The 20,089-nt window shown below is 34.8% G+C and overlaps 1 protein-coding gene across 3 annotated transcripts in view; it reads right to left on the reverse strand.

The window, feature by feature from the left end:
- Positions 1-1,197: 1,197 nt before the first annotated feature.
- Positions 1,198-20,089, reverse strand: part of LOC143200286 (receptor-type guanylate cyclase Gyc76C) — a 117,454-nt gene continuing 98,562 nt past the window's right edge. The window contains exons 9-21 of one of the 3 annotated variants that reach the window (XM_076410710.1): positions 18,868-19,042; positions 18,167-18,348; positions 15,277-15,570; positions 14,085-14,351; positions 13,785-14,022; positions 12,842-12,991; positions 12,589-12,787; positions 11,930-12,070; positions 11,655-11,877; positions 10,398-10,542; positions 8,827-9,219; positions 6,750-7,257; positions 1,198-5,703 (exon numbers count right to left, since the gene is read on the reverse strand). In XM_076410710.1, the coding sequence (XP_076266825.1) occupies positions 5,520-5,703; positions 6,750-7,257; positions 8,827-9,219; positions 10,398-10,542; positions 11,655-11,877; positions 11,930-12,070; positions 12,589-12,787; positions 12,842-12,991; positions 13,785-14,022; positions 14,085-14,351; positions 15,277-15,570; positions 18,167-18,348; positions 18,868-19,042 (3,099 nt within the window). In that variant the 3' untranslated portion in view covers positions 1,198-5,519. Of the gene's footprint in view, positions 5,704-6,749; positions 7,357-8,826; positions 9,220-9,281; positions 9,987-10,397; positions 10,543-11,654; positions 11,878-11,929; positions 12,071-12,588; positions 12,788-12,841; positions 12,992-13,784; positions 14,023-14,084; positions 14,352-15,276; positions 15,571-18,166; positions 18,349-18,867; positions 19,043-20,089 lie in introns of those variants that run through there. The other 2 variants (XM_076410709.1, XM_076410711.1) reach the window with 2 other exon arrangements.

Below are 20,089 nucleotides of genomic sequence, written 5' to 3' on the forward strand. Positions count from 1 at the left end.
TTTTTTAATTAATTTATGGCAAATTCTACTGTTGTGATAGTCTTCACTGAATAAGTTAATATAATATAAATAAAAGCTTTTGAGGTATTGAAAAAAATTCTGAAACCGAAAAAAAAACAATCTTGATATCAAAAATTTCAATATAGAACTAACATCATCCATATATTAAATTATATATATTCACAAATTATTGATGTTTTTGGGATTTTCACACAAACTCAAACTCACTCAAAAAATGAAAAATATAATCTTGGATTCACCGAAAAAAAAATGGTCCTCATACGAAGCAGATGACGAATCAAGGTCAGCTTGTTGTTAGCTCTATTGGAGATCAAATATATGAAATGTATAAAAACAGTGAATAGTTTTTTCAATATTAACATAATTTAATACAATTATTTCAGAAGGAACTATATGGGAAGTATCCATAGATAGCTTAGAGCTGTAAGATATGTATATGTATTAGGATTCAAATGGTGTAAAATAACCTGCAAAGAGGTCTAGTGGAACTTCCAGACATTGTTTTTTAAAAAATACAATGTTTAAAAGCATATAATAAAATCAAGGAAGACATATTATTTCAATATGTGTAAATACTAATCTAAATGATGAAACATGATTCTGAAATATGAATGGGAATTGGGTCACTCATGACAAGAAAGTAATAAAAAGTGTTAAGGCAACAAAAATTGATGGAAAAAGGTAAATGTTGGAATAACAATTGATTAGATATTATTAGCCGTAACATTTTCAATAACTCATTGCAGATATATTGTTCTTGTTCCTTTTAGAATTGTTGAGTTGGAATGATTAATAACGCCTTTGGTTTGAATTAATTTAATTAGACACATTAGGTGTTCAATCTTTGACCTCCGAGAGCTTCTTTCAGTGGTCCAAACATGTGGTAGTTGCAGGGTGATAAATCCTGACTTTCTTCGCTTGTCCTGTTGTCTTCGCTTTGACCGGCGCCCCTTCCTCCTCCTTCGTCCACTCTTTAGACGACACATTGCTTTCTGGAGTGTAATAGTGTACCCATGACTCGTCTGTAGTGAAGTTTCGTGTTAAAAAAACTTTAAAACATACATGCGCGCCATCTACAGCGTTTATCTCCATCATATCTGAACTACCCTCGTAGTTATAACAAGCCACGGTTACCAATCGGTTAAATCGAACAGGGGGCGAAATAAAAGACCCATAAAAAGTAAATAAATATACATGTTTATTAAACAAAACCTATCATTGATCAAAATCATCATATATCGCACTTATATACCAGTATATTAAAATGGTATATTGACAGTTTAAGTTATGATGGCACATCTATTAAAAGGTGCTAAGACGCGAGTCCCGTGTAGGACTTTGCGTAAACGCCCTCGCGCAAAACAAAGATACGACTAAAAGTAACAACTAAAAACTAAAACAAAAAAGACTATGTACATGACATTTTTTCTTATCGTGTCTTCGCAACCATCTCTCTCTGATAAAGGACAAATCTGGACGCGAAAGCACGACTCACAGCCTCAAACACAATCAGGTTTTAATTCCGTCCTCGCGCCACACGAAACGGAGCTGGGAGGGCCTCTGAAAGTACGTCCGTACCGAGCCCTTGCTTAAATTTTGATGTGCTGAGTTTTATTCTAGCAAAATCCATTTCTTCACTTTAAAATGTGTTTACTTTGAAAAAGTACGAACGGTTCTCATATAGAGGGCGATTCTACTTTGCGACACGATCAAGTAATCTAAATACCTGTAATGTAAAACCGCAGAAACTAACATAAACTATGGCATAAATTTAAGAAGTTTAAAGAATCATAATAAGTCTTTTATAATAACCGTGAGAAGCACATTTCATATTATGTGCATCTAGATAGTCATGATCATAGATCTAACTAAATATACTGATATGTATTGTTTTTTTCGTGATATTCCACTGTTTTCTGTTCAAGTCCACCTATGACAAAATGAAAAAAACAATGAAAGAAAAAAAGCAACTTTTAGTTGCATTATTAAGTATAGTACAACAGGTAATTTTAATATTATTCACATCAAGTTAGCCATGATCACAGATCTAACTAAATATGCTATTGTTTCATATTGTTTACCTTTAACATGTTTTCTGTCAAGTCTACCTATGATATAAAAATTAGACACAATGAACTATAATGAAACAAAATATTCGCGAAATTCTTATATAAACTCTATCTACTATTGATGAACAATTATAAATTTATTGTCATTACTTTCATTCTAGTTAGCCATGATAAGATATTTAAACAGATATGTATTATTTTTATTACTGACATTTGACACAAAAAACCTGTAACAGGTAAATTTTATATTAACATTGCAAGTAGTTAAACATTATAACCCAAAAAAATAGAGATATGTATTGTTTTCTTGAAAGAAATAGTTGTAGAAAAAAATTGTAAAATCAAAACATTCAACATTCATTTTAATCTAACATGTAAATTTAATTATTATTACTTTTATTCTAGTTATAGACAGATTGACTTTTTGATCAATCAAAATTAAATTGATTTTGGAAGCATATCCAAGTTATAAAACCACAGAAACTAAGATGAATTGTAGAAAATCATTCATGAAACTCATTAACATAAAAAACATGATAGAATAAAATGTAAAACCATTATTTGTTTCATTGACATTTGATAGTTTCTATTCAAGTCTACCTATAATGTAAAAAAATAAAAATTACAATGACCTACGGTAAAAATTAAGATAAAAATTGGCCATTGAAACATTCAAACAAAAATAAAGTATTTCTTACATAAAATTAATATCAGAACAGCATGTATATTTCACATTATTGATATGTATTGGTTTTGACATTTAACATATATCTATACTTCTATATACATAACTTCATTAATGGAATAAAAATATACACTAGAATAAATTATAGTAAAAATAACTGCAACAAGTAAATATGGTATTCTTTCATCCTACCTAGCCATGATTATAATTTAACTAGATATATAGATATGTATTATTTTTCTTTACAACTGATATTTTCATCTATTCAAATTTTTATATAATATAAAAAAAATGTCAAAATATAGTGACATTTAAGAGAAAAAAAAGCATTAAAAGGTCGGTCCTGATGAAATGGAAGGAATCCTTTAAATATTTATATTGTTTGTTGACTTTAGTTAGCCATCATCATAGAACTAACAAGATATGTCCTTTTAACAACCTATATATTTTTCTACAATGACAAATTAACTTTTTCATATTCATCTTCATTAACTTTTTCAAGATTCTAACGGTTTCATCTTAGTGACATTATTTCATGATACTGTAGCAAAAGTGTAAGGAAAAAACAGAGCTTCTAAAAAAATTAAGGCCTCCTTTTTAAATCCTTAATATGGCTAATTATAACAAGTGAATTTCATATGGTTTGCTGTATTTAGCTAGTTATGCTCATATAACTAACTTGACCATATAGATGTGCAGCCTTTTTTTAATAATCAACTATAAAGTAAAATAAAAAACAAAAAAATTAGGAAAAAAAACTGAGCATTCAAAAATTCTGACAAAAACTTCATATTAGGTTAACACAACAAGTATACTTTGTATCATTCCTCGGGTCTAGTTTACAAATGGTCTTTTTTTAAGTATTATAATAACTGATTTTTCTATGATGTAACAGACATAATAATGAACTATAGTACAGAAAAAAACAGAGCATCACACAATCCTGAAGACATTAAAGCATTTCTTTATAAAATTCATACTGTAATAAATTAACATAAACATTAAATTAAGGTACATTTTATATTATTTTCGTCTAGTTAGCTATGATCATATGCATTTATTGTCTTCCTATTTAATTAATGTATTATTAAGTATTAAATCTAAGAATATCTAGAACTATCATGTAATCCTCTAGATATTTATAGAATCACCCTTTATATTATTACATTCTTTCCACTAATCATCGTTTAAAAATGTAACGTAATTGTACATTTGTCTCAAATACAGAAGATTTCGAATTTAAGTTTCGAACGTGGTATCATTTGGATATTCTCACAGAGTAATAAATGCAATCAGGACAATGTAAAGCAAATTGAATTTTTAATAAACAGGAAAAAAGATCGTTTTTTTCGTTGAGATTATTGATCGGGCCTGATCGGGTTTATTCGACTCTCGCTGGGCGGGGCCTAGTTTGTCTCAAATTAATTTTTTTGCTATTTTTGTATTGTTTGCTATTGTATATGTATTATTTCCACTAAATTTCATTGTATAATGAAATAACAACTTTGTACATATTGCACATATATAAATATAAAAACAAAACTTTCGCAATAGTAAAGCTTTCGATCGTGGGATCTTTTCGATCTCCCAAAGAAGTAAATGCAATGAGGACAATGTAAAACAAATCAATTTTTCAACGAAATGGAAAAACAAACGATTGTTTTTTAATCTATAATAATTCACTCTATGACCTCATTTTGTAAAATTAGAGTCGATCGGACCTAATCGGGTTTATTCGACTATCGGTGGGCGGGGCATATTTTTCCGGAATTCATTCTCAGTTTTTCAAGTAATATTACTATTTTACTGCTATTGTTTTACACCAAATTAAATTTTTTAACAAAATAAAGATTTTCGTAACGGTAAAGCCTGTGAATGTGGTACAATTCCAACAAAACAAATGCATTTCCGGTGGGAGAATAATTTGTGTCTGTTTTACCAAATTATCCTTTTTTATTTTTTTTTGTCAAGTTTAAATCTCAAGTAATCTAATTCTTTAATATTTATTTATTTTTAATTCTATTAAGTAATATCTTTTATAAAAATTAGAACTATTAGTTTCATTATTGCAATGTAGTTTTTGCATGTTATTTTTGGAACATTTAAAGCAATTGGAAGATGGAGAAAATTAGTGTTTTAGAATGTTTGTATATTAACGTTTGAAATACATATTAATAAACAAATTAAAATATATAATTGGCATGTCTATGCCTGTTTTTTTTCAAAATGATATGTTCCAAATAAATACACTTCAATGTATCTTTTTAGCCTGCACTTTTGATCATAAGAGAAGCTGCTTTAGGTTATTAACATAAACATGCATACAAATAGAGTTGGTCATATAAATATGATTAAATCTGATTAATAAAAATGATCGTCTAATATTATTTAAATTGTTTAGAATTATTAAACCGTTACAGGTCGTTTCCAGATAATTTAATAGAAGCATAGTAACTTTTCCAGTGAGTCCCAGGCAGTTTCAGGACACGCCCATCGAAAGCCATTTACACCCGAATGTTACCGATTATAACAAATGAGCGTGGATCGGTAAACGCCTGTTACGCCCTTTATTTCGTGATTGCAATAACTTGTTTTGCATTAGATAAAGCTCGTTGGTATTGGTCGCAATGATAAACCTCAACATCCATAAGTATTCTTTCAAGATACGAGGAGAAAAATGAGATCGTTTCTATCACAAATTCAGCACCACTATACATTGATATACATATAGGCCCCCCCTCCCCCTATACCATGCTCTCTTTTTCCGCCTGTAGATTGTTGTAGTCGTTGAGGGTTCCCTTTCGCAGAGACGCGTGGCTGGATTTCAGGTTGTTACCGAAAATACCCACCAGCCATTTCTTCAGCGAACTCTTCGACACCAGCTTGTTCTGCGAATCGGTGGTGGGCAGCGCGTCCAGTGAATGGCACCTAAAAATAACCAAAAAGGTAAGCTTGTTTCGATGTTTCTCAAAATGAATAATATTATGGGAAAGTCAACAAGATGTAGTAAAAGATTGGCTAGTAGGGCGCATGCGCACTTGAATAAAATGGATAGAATTTCAATTTAGTTTGGTTATGTGTGACGTTTTTATTATTAACGTATTCGTATTTCTAGAAGAGCTATATTTAACTAATTATGCTGAGTAGTGGCTAGTTCTGGAGCATCCTCGTATGAGAAAACTGGTATTCGGTAAACTTCGGTAATTTCCACCTGATTTTGTTATCATCTACAAGCAATCAAGAGGTAGAATCCAACCAACTAGGCAAATTTTACTCTTCAACTGTAAATATAATTTGCAAAAACTGGCAACGTTGCACATTTCATTGTACCAAATGTGTATTCAAATCATTGTACTTATGCCATGGCTCTCTAAAATTAAACTCTTGTGAACAGTGTAAAATAACTATATAGTGACTGTCATTTTACATTCTCTGGCATTATATGAACTTCGAAAGTTACTTTATCCTAGTGATTTTGTTGATGTTGTCATATCTATAGAGTATTTTGATATTAGTTACGCTTTCCAATATATTTTGTAGTAGTATTATAGTATATTAACAGATACTTATTAAAATTAGTAGATATTCATAAACTCGATTTGTTGTCTCAGCTTCGCTATAACCTTTTCAAGAGTTTTGTTGTTATTTTATGAATTTCATCAAATTTTCATACAATTTTCAAGTAAAAAGCGTATATTACCGAAATACGCGTGCTCAGAACCAGCCAACCATACACTATATCTTGTTAATTTTCCATTACACATTAATCATGAAACGCTCAAAATGACATTTTTGAGTAATGCATACTTTCAGGGATATTTTAAATTTCCTGTTGTTCATATTGACGCTTCTCACGCCCTCTAGTGCAAAAAGAAGCTACGCTTTCTCACTATTTACGCACGGGAGATTCCCTTCTATACTTTGTATGTTTTTATGATTCACTGTTTCCTAGTGAAACCTACGGTTTTACTTACAATTTTTGTTTGGCAGAGTCTGCGGGTAAATCATTGATGTCACTGCCGCCTCTTCGTCTGATAATCGGATTGTCCACCCGCAAAGGCGTCAGTAAAGGTACTTGGGCGTCTTCGACAAATCCCGGATACTCCTCGGGATTACCTATCAGGTTTCCGTTGGGGAAATTGTTGTTGACCATCTTGTCCTTGGGTATGGCGATGATCTGAATGGTCTGTCCGCACTTGTCGCAGTTGTCCAAGCTGCGCGTCGATCTTTTGGTGCCGCTGATGAAACTACGCAACAGTTCTTCGGCGGTGGTGGTCGACCTGCGAGCCACCGGCAACGGATCCAGCGACTTGGACTCGCGAACCTTGTTCAGCGTGCAACGGCTCTTGTTTGGCTCGTCCGAACTGGACGCTATGCTGGACAGTATCCTACGCGGGCGAGCCTTTTGCCTGCTCTCCTCCGTCTCGTCGATCGTCTGACTCCCGAAGGCGGTGTTGAGGGTAAGCTTGGATCCGACCGGATCTGGAAGAAGGAAATTTGTGGTGCCGGTGACCGTAAGATGGCGACGGGGTTGGATCAACGGACTGTAGTTTGACCAACAGTCCATCTCAGTGCTGGTACCTGAAATTTTTTATTTGGAGACGAACTGTATCGGATTTTATGATCAGACACACTCTGGGGGGTATACTACATTGGATTATTTTATTTTTTGTTTTGTAGAGTTATTAGAAATGGTGGGATGTTATATTGGCCAATCAAATTACTTGAATGGCCGACATAACCCCATCTGGATGTTGGGCAAGGCAAAACTTTTCGCCAGAGATACCTGTTGAGTTGACTCTCTATTACTATGTTCTAACTTAATTAGAACAACAACAAAAAGCCGTTGCACCCGCAGAACATCGAACCCGCGATCTCGGCTTGTGAGCTGAACGCTTCAATCAATATACCAGAAGCAGTTGCCTGCAACCTTTCTACGGCTTCCCGTATGGTATAATTAGTACGTAAAAAGCAAACTATCTAATTATCCACTATCTAATCCTGACTGGGTTCCAATAGGACCACCTCGACACTCTTTCGAAAGTTGCCATAAATTTGTAAATTTTCAGAAGAAAAATCTTTTTTTGGAGATTTTCTCAGAAAAAAATTGTCGTAGTTAAATTATCTGAAGACATATACATTATGGTCTCAAAAATACATAAGCTTAACAAGTAGTATATCAAGTTTTTCACTTCACCAAGGTAGTATAAACCCATAAAATAATAGCCAAAAAAGTAACAAAAAAATTTAGCCAAGCATAACTTTGTATAATCATCACCAAATAAAAAGAGTACCAGCAACTAAATCATTAAAAACCTAGTGATTGGTTCAACAACAAAAAAAGAAAACAGAGATACTTTATACGAGAGAACTTTTATACTAGTAAAATGACAGTAAATATTTCAAAGTAATTGTTTAATTCATCAGAGTGCAACTTGCAAAGTCTAAGAAAAACAATCTTATTTGAAAGAAGAAATTATCAGTCAATCAAATCATCAGTATCATTAGAAAAAAGGTAAAATGTCTTTTAAACTCGGGTCATTTTTCTTACTCATTTTGATAATTAGCATTAATATAGTTAAAAACAGACATAATGAGGTCTGACGCGACGGAACATGTAACTAAATCGATCTATAAAATTCGATTTGTGTTGTCATATGTCAATGTAAATATATTAAAACAACTCTAACCTACAAACTATTGTGAATGTTTAATTAACTATAGTTTAAGTCCTTCAATAAATATGTATTAGATGTACTATTTGTAAAAATACATTATAATTTGATAAACATTTTCTTGTTTCATTATTTTATTTAAATTAGAAGTTATAAGCCAAAATGAACTAAAACTCAACGTTGATGCGGCAACATTGGAACGTTGTGATTAGTGTTAACCATGAGTGCACCGTTTTATCGAACTTATTATAAACTGGCAACACTCTGGTATAAAATAGTATCATTGTTAAACCAATCACTGGAGTGTTTAATAAATAAATTTAAAAAATCCAACGAAATCGAATGAAAAAAAAACCAAAACTCATCCGGCGTTTACCTCTGGGTACGCTTGAGTGTCTCCTGCTGGTTATCCCCGCGAATCCACCGCATATCGACGGTTGCCTGGACTCGTTGTTCAGCTTGGGACTCCTGCGCGGTCGGCAGAACAACGGAGGTAATTCGGTGAGGTCCACCTCCCTTCTTTGTACTGCTTGTTCGGTCGCCCCCACCAACCAGAACGTCTTCACTTCACCTTTCCCCTTTAAGCTGACCAGACCCCTCTCCTCGATCACATACCCTCCCAGTTTCTCGAGGGCGTCCTTGCACTGGAGGCTGATGTGGATTTTGAGGGCCTCTCCGTTGCTCTCCATCCTGGACGCAGTGTTGACGGTGTCGCCGAAGAGACAGTACCGGGGCATGGTCAATCCTACCACTCCCGCTACCACCGGACCTGCATTGAAATAAGTATTAAGTTAAATATTATTCATGTCGATACAAGAGCCAATTCCTAGTATGTAAAATAGAAAAGGAAGAAGAATAACATGGAGAAAGTAAGTATGTAGTATGTAGAAAGGAAGAATGGAGAGGGCGTTGTAATAGGTCAATTGAAAAGTCCCCGGCCTACCATAGTAAAACACATTTTTTTGGCAAAATTAGTTTTATTATTCAACATAATTCCCTTCAAGGATAATACACTGATTATAGCAACCCTCCAACTTTTCGATACCATTTTTATAGTACGATTTGTCCTTTGCTTTAAAATAGGCCTCAATTTCAGGATCACCTCTTCATTCGACGAAAATTTCTTCCCAGCGAGCATTCTTTTGAGATGTGAGAACAGGAAATAGTCGCTGGGGGTCAGATCTGGAGAATACGGTGGGTGAGGAAGTAATTCGAAGCCCAATTCATGGATATTTGCCAACCCTATTACTGACTTATGATACAGTGCATTCTCTTGGTGACGTAGCACTTTCTTTATCTTCAAATGCAGCCGCTTTTCGGCGATTTCGTCCTTCAAACGGTCCAATAAAGCTATATAATAGTCACTGTTAATGGTCCTTCCTTTTTCAAAGTAGTCAATTAAAATTATTCCATGCGCTTCCCAAAATACAGATGCCATAACCTTGCCAGCCGACTGTTGCGTTTTCTCACGCTTTGGAGTGGGTTCATCGGATGACTGTCGATTGGACTTCGGAGTGAAATGATGGAGCCATGTTTCTTCAAGAAAGAACAAGGAGGCGGCGTTGCAGTTTGTATCGAGGCAGTTCAAAAATCGTATAAAAGGCCAACGACGTAAATAAAGTTTCTAATTCCCACATCAGATCCCTGTCAGAGGTGTTCCCAATCCGGTAACCCCGAAGACTACCCCCCAAAAGCCACAAGCGGCCTAATGTTCTCATACCCCAAATAAAAATGCGCCTTCACCGGCAATTCTATCTGACAAATCGACTTAACATCAGCAAGGAAATTTTTTCAGCTGATAAATCAGACCAAAAAAAGTTTCTCTCTTATTCCAAATTCATAAGTGGTGTTATTAATTCCGTCCCGTCCGGAATCATAAGAGATTCGTAATATTAAGTTGAATTCGAGAGTGGACAGTCTTGGTGAATCGGGGTTAAGGTGCCTTACCTGTGTGCATGCCAATCCTCAGTTTTAACGTTTCGTTTGGCCTGTGCGCTATAGAATGTTTCTTCACCGCGGACAGGAGGTCGAGAGCCATGGAGGCGACTTCGCCAGCGTGTCTGTCCCCGTTCCTTAATGGCAAACCGGAAACCTGAATAAAAAACGACGACATTAACTCAATAATGACTGATAAGTGTACATGACAGCACGCGGGTTTCATCATCATTTGTAATTAACAACGTAAGGCAAGTAGGACAACATTAGGCAACTGGAAGGCTTAAACGCCACTTTATAACTTTGACGGCAAAACTGCTGAGTCACTTGTTCTTTCGTTTTGTTGTTAATCTCAATGCGATCGGCGATTAGGTACACCAAACATAGAATGGGAACTTAAATCGGCACCCCCGTAACCGTGTTATGCCCGACGAAATCACAAGAGGGCCGTTGGTAAAAAGATTACAGGTTTTTTTCCTTTCTTTTGATTTGAAATTTTGTGACATCTAGGTGACAGATTATTTTTATTTTATTCTATTTTTATGTCTAATTGTAGGGAACGTTGTTCTTATGTTGTTATTTTTATAACATTTATGGTAAATATTATTTGTTTAAACGTAAAATCATAATATGAATATTATTTTCCAGGATATCAATGTTCAAATAAAATTAAATACTTCCCAAAGGATTCTGCTCTAATGCGGAAACTAATGATAAACCTCAGAAAACCTCTTATGATTTCCTACAAGTTTTAGAACATGAAGGTTTATTTTGCCAGATGATTATGGACCCAAATGTGGAATATCATCGCTTGGTTCAGATGCAATTCCTAATTGTAATTTTAATAGTAAGTCTTTCATTAAAATATACATCGATAATCGAATAGAAAAATATGGTTACAAGTTAAATGTTGGAATCTTCAAAGAGAATTTGATATATTTTTTTAAAAGTTAATTGAGAGGTTTCAAAATTGAAAATTATCCCCAAATGCTTTCGAATCAGACGAATCTGTGCCTTCAACTTCATAGTAATAAGAACCAAACAATAGAACACCAAACACACTAAGTACTTTTGTTTAATGTATTTTTAAAATGTTTTATACAAATGTTAACTAGTATTTAAATAAAATAAAATGTTGATACTGGTGATTGAATATTTATGTTCTTAGCATCATATAACGTTGAGAATCGTTCTGGGGTCCAAAAATGTATCCGAATTTCTAAACTTGTGAAAATATGGCTACGCTAATACCCAACAAACGATACGTACCACCATATATGCATCACCAATGGTCTCCACTTTATATACATCATAACCTTTGATGATCCTATCGAACACCGTGTACAAGTCATTCAGGAAATTGACCACTTGAAGCGGAGTGCTCTCCGCCGACATAGCCGTGAATCCCACGATGTCGCTGAAGTATATCGTCACCAAATCGAAGGACTCTGGCTCGATGCCGTAACCTTTGGTTAGTCGCTCCGCAACAGGTCTGGAACAATGTTCATAAATAAAACAGAAACTCGTAACTAAACTCGGCGTACTTTGGTAGCATGCGATGAAGGAGGTCCTCGGTTTTGTTCTTTTCCTCGTACAGCAGTCTTGTTCTTTCGTTCACCAGCTCCTCCAGATTGTTCGCGTAGGTCACCATCATGTCCATCATCTGATCCATGATGTTCTTGCTCCTGAAATCACGTTGGCATATTAATTAAATTAAATTGAAACTAAAATAAATATAGTCCTTCCAATAAAACAGCCAATTCACGTCAACACCGTCGAACGTATTGCCAAATTCACTTTACAAACACGCAAAATCCCTCTTAAACTCGGATCATTTTTCTGTTTCATTTTACTAATTAGTATTACGCTAATTATGTAACCAAATCGGTCTAAAAAATTTGATTTGTGCTGGTACTGGTCGACACCGTTGTCATATGTAATTGTAAATATAATAAAACAACTGTAACCTACAAACTATTGTGGCTGTTTAATTAACTGTAGTTTAAGTCCCTCAATAACGTGGTTAGAGAACAGAGATAAGCTAAATTAGATTGTTTATATTTGAGAAAAATAATAAATAGTAATTTTTGGAAGAAAATGATGATGCTTTAACATAACATATGTGATTTAATACTAATTACGCCATTCTTTATAAGAAGTCCCTTAAAACCCATTTATAAAGCTAGCAAAAAATAATACTCACTTTCCCTCCTTCATCCTCTTCAACCTAGTCCTAATGGTAACGAAATCCGGACGTTGTTCCGGCAGTTCCGCCCAACAATCGCTCATGACTTGAAGCACGTACTCATCACAGCCCGTTTCAGCATCATACAAGATGTCCAGCGATGGCCTGAACAATTCCTCCCCCTCCAACGGCTCCCTCTTAACTAGTTCTATTATCTCTGCAAACCCACAGGCATCAGAATCCGCGGCTTTAAATCGAAGTTGGAACTCACCTTTGGGTTCTCGGTCGGTTATTCCGAAGGGACCTCTCCTTCCTAAGATCTCGAACAGGATTATACCGAAAGCGTATACGTCTCCCTTCTGGGTGCCTCGGATGTAGCGAATAGGTTGTCTTAGTATTTCTGGCGCCTTCCAGAATAAACCTATACGAACACAGAAAAAGAAAATATGATTTTATTTGGAACTATTGTGGGTTATCTATAAAATGCAACACCATAATATATAATGCATTTAAAAGAATATATTGATTTTGATTGGCTCTACCATCTATTCTACATGTCGCCACTTTTTTCCATGAAAGTAAAATAGTTTTAAAGTGTTTTTTACAGTTGTTTGTTTTTAAGCCCATTTATTAATACACTTCACTGCATATTGACCAAAGGTGAACTGGTGATTATCCTTAAGCTGCAGAAATATTTTCAAATCTAGTTTGCTGCATAACTCTCTGACTTAGCCACTTAAATTATAGACCCAAGTATACACCAATAGACCCAATATATACATTTTTGTTTAAAATTATTCATCAACGTAATCTCTATAGAGCCACACAATCATTCCAGTGCCGCTCTAACATTTCAGTAACACTTTTGTAGAACGATTTATCTTTTGCCTCAAAATAGGCCTCAGTTTTAGCGAAAACTTCTTCATCGAACTAAACGTCTTACCGACGAACATTTTTTTAAGGTCTGCGAACAGCCAGTAGTTGACTTGTGACACTTGTTAGCAACACACTAGCCACTAAAATATAACTTTAATTATTGAAATTCTAAAATTCTCTCTTGATATGTTTATTTATTTAATTCCGAATTTTATAAGTATACAAAAAATTATTGTTTTAAAATTATAAATCACGAAACTCTGGATCTTTGCGGTTGGCATGGCAGCGCTCAGCGCACCCACCCAAAACAAAATCAAATTTTGAATAGTGTTACCTACTTCTGTACTGTTGGTGCTCGCCAATACTGTCGTTCTCGGCACAATGCCTCATCTCGGCCAATCCGAAGTCCGCGACTTGCAGTACCCAACGGCTGGTCACCACACAGTTGGAGCTCTTCAAGTTACCGTGGCAGCCCAGCATCGAATTGTGTAGATATAACATCCCTTTAATGAGGTCGTGAACCAAAGAGGCGACGAACATTTTATCCAGCTTAATGTCCTCGTTCTCTATGATATCCTGGAAGGTACAAAACATAACTCTGTATCGTATCGAGCTGAACACTCATTCAAGGGACTTACGTATAAGCTTCCTTTGGCACAATAATCGGTGACTAGAAGCAAGGAGTTGGGTTGGACGCATGCTCCGATGAACGAGTTCACGTTGTCGTGACGCAGGTCGCGTAACAGCCTCATCTCCTTCATCACCTCCCTGGACATGTCCTTTTTCCGCAAAAGTGTCAATTCTTTGATCCTTACCACCAAACCCTTGTACTGGGCAGTGGTGGCAAACACCTGCAGACCTCCTTTGGATTCGTACGACGTTACACTGGCACTTGTTAGACTAATCTGTACAAAATAATACTTAGAAAAATCATAAAAGCAGGGAGTGGAATAGTTGAGTTTAGTTCTTGGAGAAGAAAAGACTAGCCTTTTGCATTATAATTGAAGATGACGGCGTAACTACCAAATGCCCGAAAAAAGTATATATTTCAGCTCGCCATGTTGCCAGATTGTACAAATAGTATTAATATATGGGTACAATGGGTATATATGGGAAATAGAGAAAACACATGGAAAAAGTATTAAGAATAACTTTAAAAAACTGATAATGTGAGCTCGCAACTAAGGAAATTGGGGGATTTTAGATAAGAAAATGATAATAAACAAATAATGGAAGGAAGTTAAAAAACTAGACAGAGAAAAAAGATAAAAATTGATGAGAAATGATTATATTCATTTTAACACTGACTATAAAAGCAAAAGTAAAATAAATATAGAAAAATGAAACAAAATTAAATTAAAATTTAAAATATCACCAAAAACGAATAAAATAAGAGAACAAAGAATTGATGAAAGATGACAACAAGTAATGAGAGATCTTAGAATGTAGTGATGTTGTTGATGAGATGGACAAGTGAAAGAAATAGAAAATAACATGGAAGAGACCTAAAGAGGTGGAAAAAGACAAGAAACAAAACAAAGAAAACAACAACTTAATGAAAAGTGACGACTAAGAAAGAGAGATCAATATGGAGAAAAAAAAGGGAAAAATAGAATAGTCTTGTACATAAGGATGGAGAAGGAAGGTAGAAAAAAACAAAGTGAAGCTAAGGTGATGTATGAATTATAAAATTATGGATGGAAAGATGAAAGAAATAGCAAATAGCATTGAAGTGTTATAAAATTACGATACTATGTCATATAATAAAATAAGAACCGAACAGAGACTGATCCATTTCAGAGAATCCATCCCTTTACGGGGCCAACATACCCTGCTCGGGCTACGTATCAATGTGTCCCGATCGTGGTGGTTCTGGATGTCGCTGCGATTGATCTTCCACAGCAGTCCCTCGATCTCCTGCTCGATCTTCCATTTGCGATAGATACTGACGGTGATCACGGTCACGCAGAAGAGAACGACGGCCAAGACGGCGGCTACCACGATGCTGGTCTGGTGGGTGCTGGATTTGGGACAGAGCTTGTTGTCGAAGCCGCAGCTCGGCTCGTCGTTCGGCTTATCGCCGCCGGCCCACTGGATCTGGCTGTTGAGATTGATCTTGTAAGACTATAATAAATATGCGACATCAATAATCTTCATTGGTCCTGGATTATTAGACGTATTATTTAATTTTTACAGATTTTACGCGAATTGTACCCAAAGTAGCAGTGAATCCTCATCATCAATATGAAACAGGCCAATTGAAAAGCCCCAGCCTGACAAATAGATGGCGCTACTGGAATTAAATCCATATGTTTTTTAGTTAGCCCTAACCATCAAAAGATGCGCGTATAAACATAGAAAAAACATATAAATTTGACAGTTGTCGGATCATTAGTTTGTGAATTATAGCATTTTGAGTGAAGCAACTTTTGTTATTGTGAACTTGCGTCGATATGTGACAATGAAACATGGCTCCATCATTTCATCATTCCGAAGTCCAGTCGACAGTCATCCGAGTCACACGATGAAGCCCTCCAAAGCGTGGGAAAATGCAATAGTCGGCTGGCAAGGTTATGGCGTCTGTATTTTGAGATGCGCGTGGAATAGTTTTCATTAACTACCTTGAAAAGGAAGGACCATCAACAACGACTATTACATAGCGTTATAGGACCGTTTTAAGGACGAAATCTTCGGAAAACAGCCGAATTTGAAGAAAAAGAAAGTGCTGCTTCACCAGGACAATGCACCGTGTCACAAGTCAGTGGAAACGATGCCAAAAATCCATTAATTGGGTTCCGAATTACTTCCTCATTGACCGTATTCTCCAGATCTGGCCCCCAGCGACTATTTCCTGTCCTCAGATCTCAAAAGAATGGTCGCTGGGAAGAAATTTTCGTCGAATGAAGATGTTATCGCCGAAACTGAGGCCTATTTTGAAGCAAAGGAGAAATCATACTACAAAAATGGTATCGAAAAGATGGAGGGTCGCTATAATCAGTGTATCACCCTTGAAGTGAATTATGTTGACAATATTTTCCTTCTCATTTTATTCAATATGTTGATTTGTTCGAACATGTAATCAAATCACCCTGTAAAAGTCGTTCGGTTGTCAAACGTCTACAAAATTCTTCAAAACTAGTGATGAAAGGTTATAAACCGGTAAAGGTTGTTTTGACGCTGTCTATTTGCTTGTTTTGATAAATTTGAAATCGTTTGCCTAATATAAGGATGTAATGTCTAATCAATGACTTCGATCAGGAACAATTTAATGGGGACCTGTTATTACCAGAAAAATGTATTAGGGAGGTATGTTTTGAAAGTATTAAATATTAAGCTGCGCTATTCAGTTAGCATGAACACTGTGACTAAAGATATCTTTTATTATGGAAAGTATCCACAGAAAGTTAGGGATATGCAGCTCTTTGAGGGATGTAAATCATCACTTCAAATACTGTTAGGAAATTTAGGATTTAAATAGTATAATAAGTAAGATAATCCAAAAAGAAGTCCAACGAAACTTTCAGATATTGCTTTAAAAAAAAACATAGATACTTCAAAATGGAACATTAGGCTAACAAAAAGAGTCTAAAGATCACAAAAGTTGATGGAAAAAGTTAAAAGTTAAAATAACATATGATTAGGTTTTGTAAATCAAAACATTTTTTAATAACGCATTGCTGATATATTGTTCTTCGTGCTAGAAACGAGACTCTAGCAAAAACATTCTAACAAGTAGTCGGTAAAAGCTGTAACTAAGCAACGGCTTGCTAAACATAAATTATGTTTTGAGGAGACCATGTTAAAGAGTGAAGTATTTCAAATTCCCAACTTGGTAAATATAAATGAAATATTTAATTGTATTTTATGCAATTTACTTTTTTTTTAAATAGGACTTACAAAAATACACAGTAGATCGGATGGCTGAATAATATGTCCACAGACTGTAATGTCTTTCTCTCCATCACTGCATATTCTATCAAATCGAATTGTTATAGGATGTGGGAAAGAATTACTACAGCAGACATGCACGTGGAGAAAGATATACAGGCAAGAACTGTTTGGATACGTGGAATGGATTGTCTACAATAACACCCTTCGGTTTGGATGAACTCTATCAGACATACAGACAAGAATGATATAATTGTGAACTACTGTTATATTGAAAAATTAACAGCTTAGTTATAGACTGGAATAATAGCTCAGGATATAACAGTATATATACATTAGACATACTATAATGTTAAAATAAAATATATTTTATAAGATCTTTGTTTAATTATTTTCTTTATATTAGAATTTCGTTATATATCAAAACTAAAATAAACTAAAATGCCTAAAATGTCAAAGCTAAATGTGGTAGCATTGCGACGTTTTGACGGCATAAATTTAGATGACGTGAATTCGCTGCTACTTTGGATAAACTATAGGATGCCAGATTTTTATGAATTCACCTAATAGTATGAACCTGGCACCAAGTGATCTTGTTTTTGTCTATGGCAAGCTATCTTGCTGGTGAAGAATATAAGAGCAAGACTAAATGATAAAAGCCTTTTCACCTTCAAATTGACAACAAGTTATCGAAAATAATGGCGCAGATTTTTACCTAAATAGGTTCATTTACCTAAGTATGTCAAATAAACAGTAGTTTGAATTTGATATATAATGACTAAATCAGTAAGTTGTAGAGATGAATGATGATGATGAGTTGGTACTTACTTACCAAAGAATGTGTCTGCTGTTCAGATTGGAAAAACTGACCTACTGGTGCCATGTGAAAGTCGCAGCTGAAATTGTTCCCACCGCCTTGGTAAATGGGCTCATCGTTTTTCTTGTAGGCCAGCACCGAGAAGTTTCCTTCGGAATCACCATTCTTATCCAGCTTGATCACAGCTCCAGTTACACCTGCATTAAAAAATGTTGGAATGATTATGGGTCATACCAATGTGATCAAAAAAAGTAAAACCTTTGAAATCAAACGCAAATAGGCTTTTTTTGTTACAAATTGTAAGATTATTAGGATGTAGATCGTGTTTGGATAATTGAAAATCGTACAAAGATACTCAGGACAAAATAATAAAAAAATCTATTTGGCCAGGAAAACTGAGATAAATATAAAATATAGTGGGACAAGTTGCCCACTACAAGGAAAGTTGTAAAGAGGCCTAAGCCTTTTCAGCTGATGTAGTATAGTATTAGTGCAAATAAGAAGATTAAACATAAGGGATTTTAATGCAAACATATTCAGTTTTCTTGTAGTAATTTACGATTTTATAATATTACTCATTGAACAAGTATTCCTCAGGTTATAGTACTACCAATTTAAAAAATAAAATGTATCCAATTTGGAAATATCGTAGCAAATTAAATTTAATGGTTTTACTACTTTTTGACCATGAATGGCGTTAAAAACGGTAAGCTTACTTTTGTAGGTCCTATTGATATGGATGATAGTTTCTATTATTCTGGTACCATTGCTCGATACTTCCCTGATGGTTTTCTCTGTTCTAGGTTGGCTCTGGCTGCTCAAGAGATATTCCAAAGCGGATGCGTAGAGTTTTACCGAATCGTAGAGGTATGCAGCGTATATACTAACAAACTAGAACAATATATAACAGTTAATAAATGCTCAATCGAATATGACGAATATGGAACAGGTTGTTGGATAAGTTTTGTCGCTTGACAAGAAAAACTCTTTTAAGTTTTTGGCCAATTAAAATAGAAAACAGTTAGTCTTAACCTTCGGTGTACTATGTGTGGCATGACACACCACAGTCTTTAAAAATTCGCAAATGTTTTAAAATTTAGAAACCGTGTTAGTAGTGTACTGAGTAGTTGGAAATGCGACGTTACGTAGTTAAAGAGGCATGTATGAGATTTTCGTTTTGTTTTCTTATTTGCAAACTATCAGTGATAATCAAGAAAAAGCTCTTCTTTAGGCTTGGTACGTTCTGGCCGTCAAAGTACAATATGTTTATGCTGATGGCACTGCGAGTAACACTTTTCGAGATACAATGAGTAGAAACTGATTTTTTTTCTTGTTGAACAACTTGAGAATCGAGTAAGATCCAGTAAGAAATATTTTTGAACTTTTTATAAAAAAAACTGTCTTTAAAAATATGAAAATCTTACAATCGATGAAGAACGAGTTGCTTTTAGAGGACGATGTGCCTTCCGCCAGTACATTCTCTCAAAACTGGCGAAGTACGGTAGAAAAATTCATGCTTTGGTAGATAGCAAGACGTTTTAAAATAATCTTTTCGCTGTAAGCAACAAGCCATATTGTCGATCGATTAGAATAATGTGTATCACAATCATGTCGGACTGTTACTGTGAACAACTTTTTTACTAGTTACGACACTACAGAAAATTTATTAAAGAATCACAAGCTTACGGTAGTGGGTACTTTACGCGCTAATAAAACTTGTATTCCGCCAGTTTTCAAGACAAGTAGTGAACTGAGAGTAGTACTAGAGAGAAGAGAGAGAAGTAGTAACAATAGAAGTATATATAGAGGTTTTACTTAAATAGGCGACACCGAGGAAATGTTTTGCGTGGTCCGTTCAATGCTGGCTCTAAGGAACTTTTATAATTTGCTTTCTTCTGTGATTTATTTTCAAATATGCGTCATATTTTATAGCATTAC

The sequence above is a fragment of the Rhynchophorus ferrugineus genome, unplaced genomic scaffold, assembly GCF_030347505.1.
Source record: "Rhynchophorus ferrugineus isolate W39M unplaced genomic scaffold, kcgeb_rfMv2 rfM7, whole genome shotgun sequence".
Classification (NCBI taxonomy): domain Eukaryota; kingdom Metazoa; phylum Arthropoda; class Insecta; order Coleoptera; family Curculionidae; genus Rhynchophorus; species Rhynchophorus ferrugineus.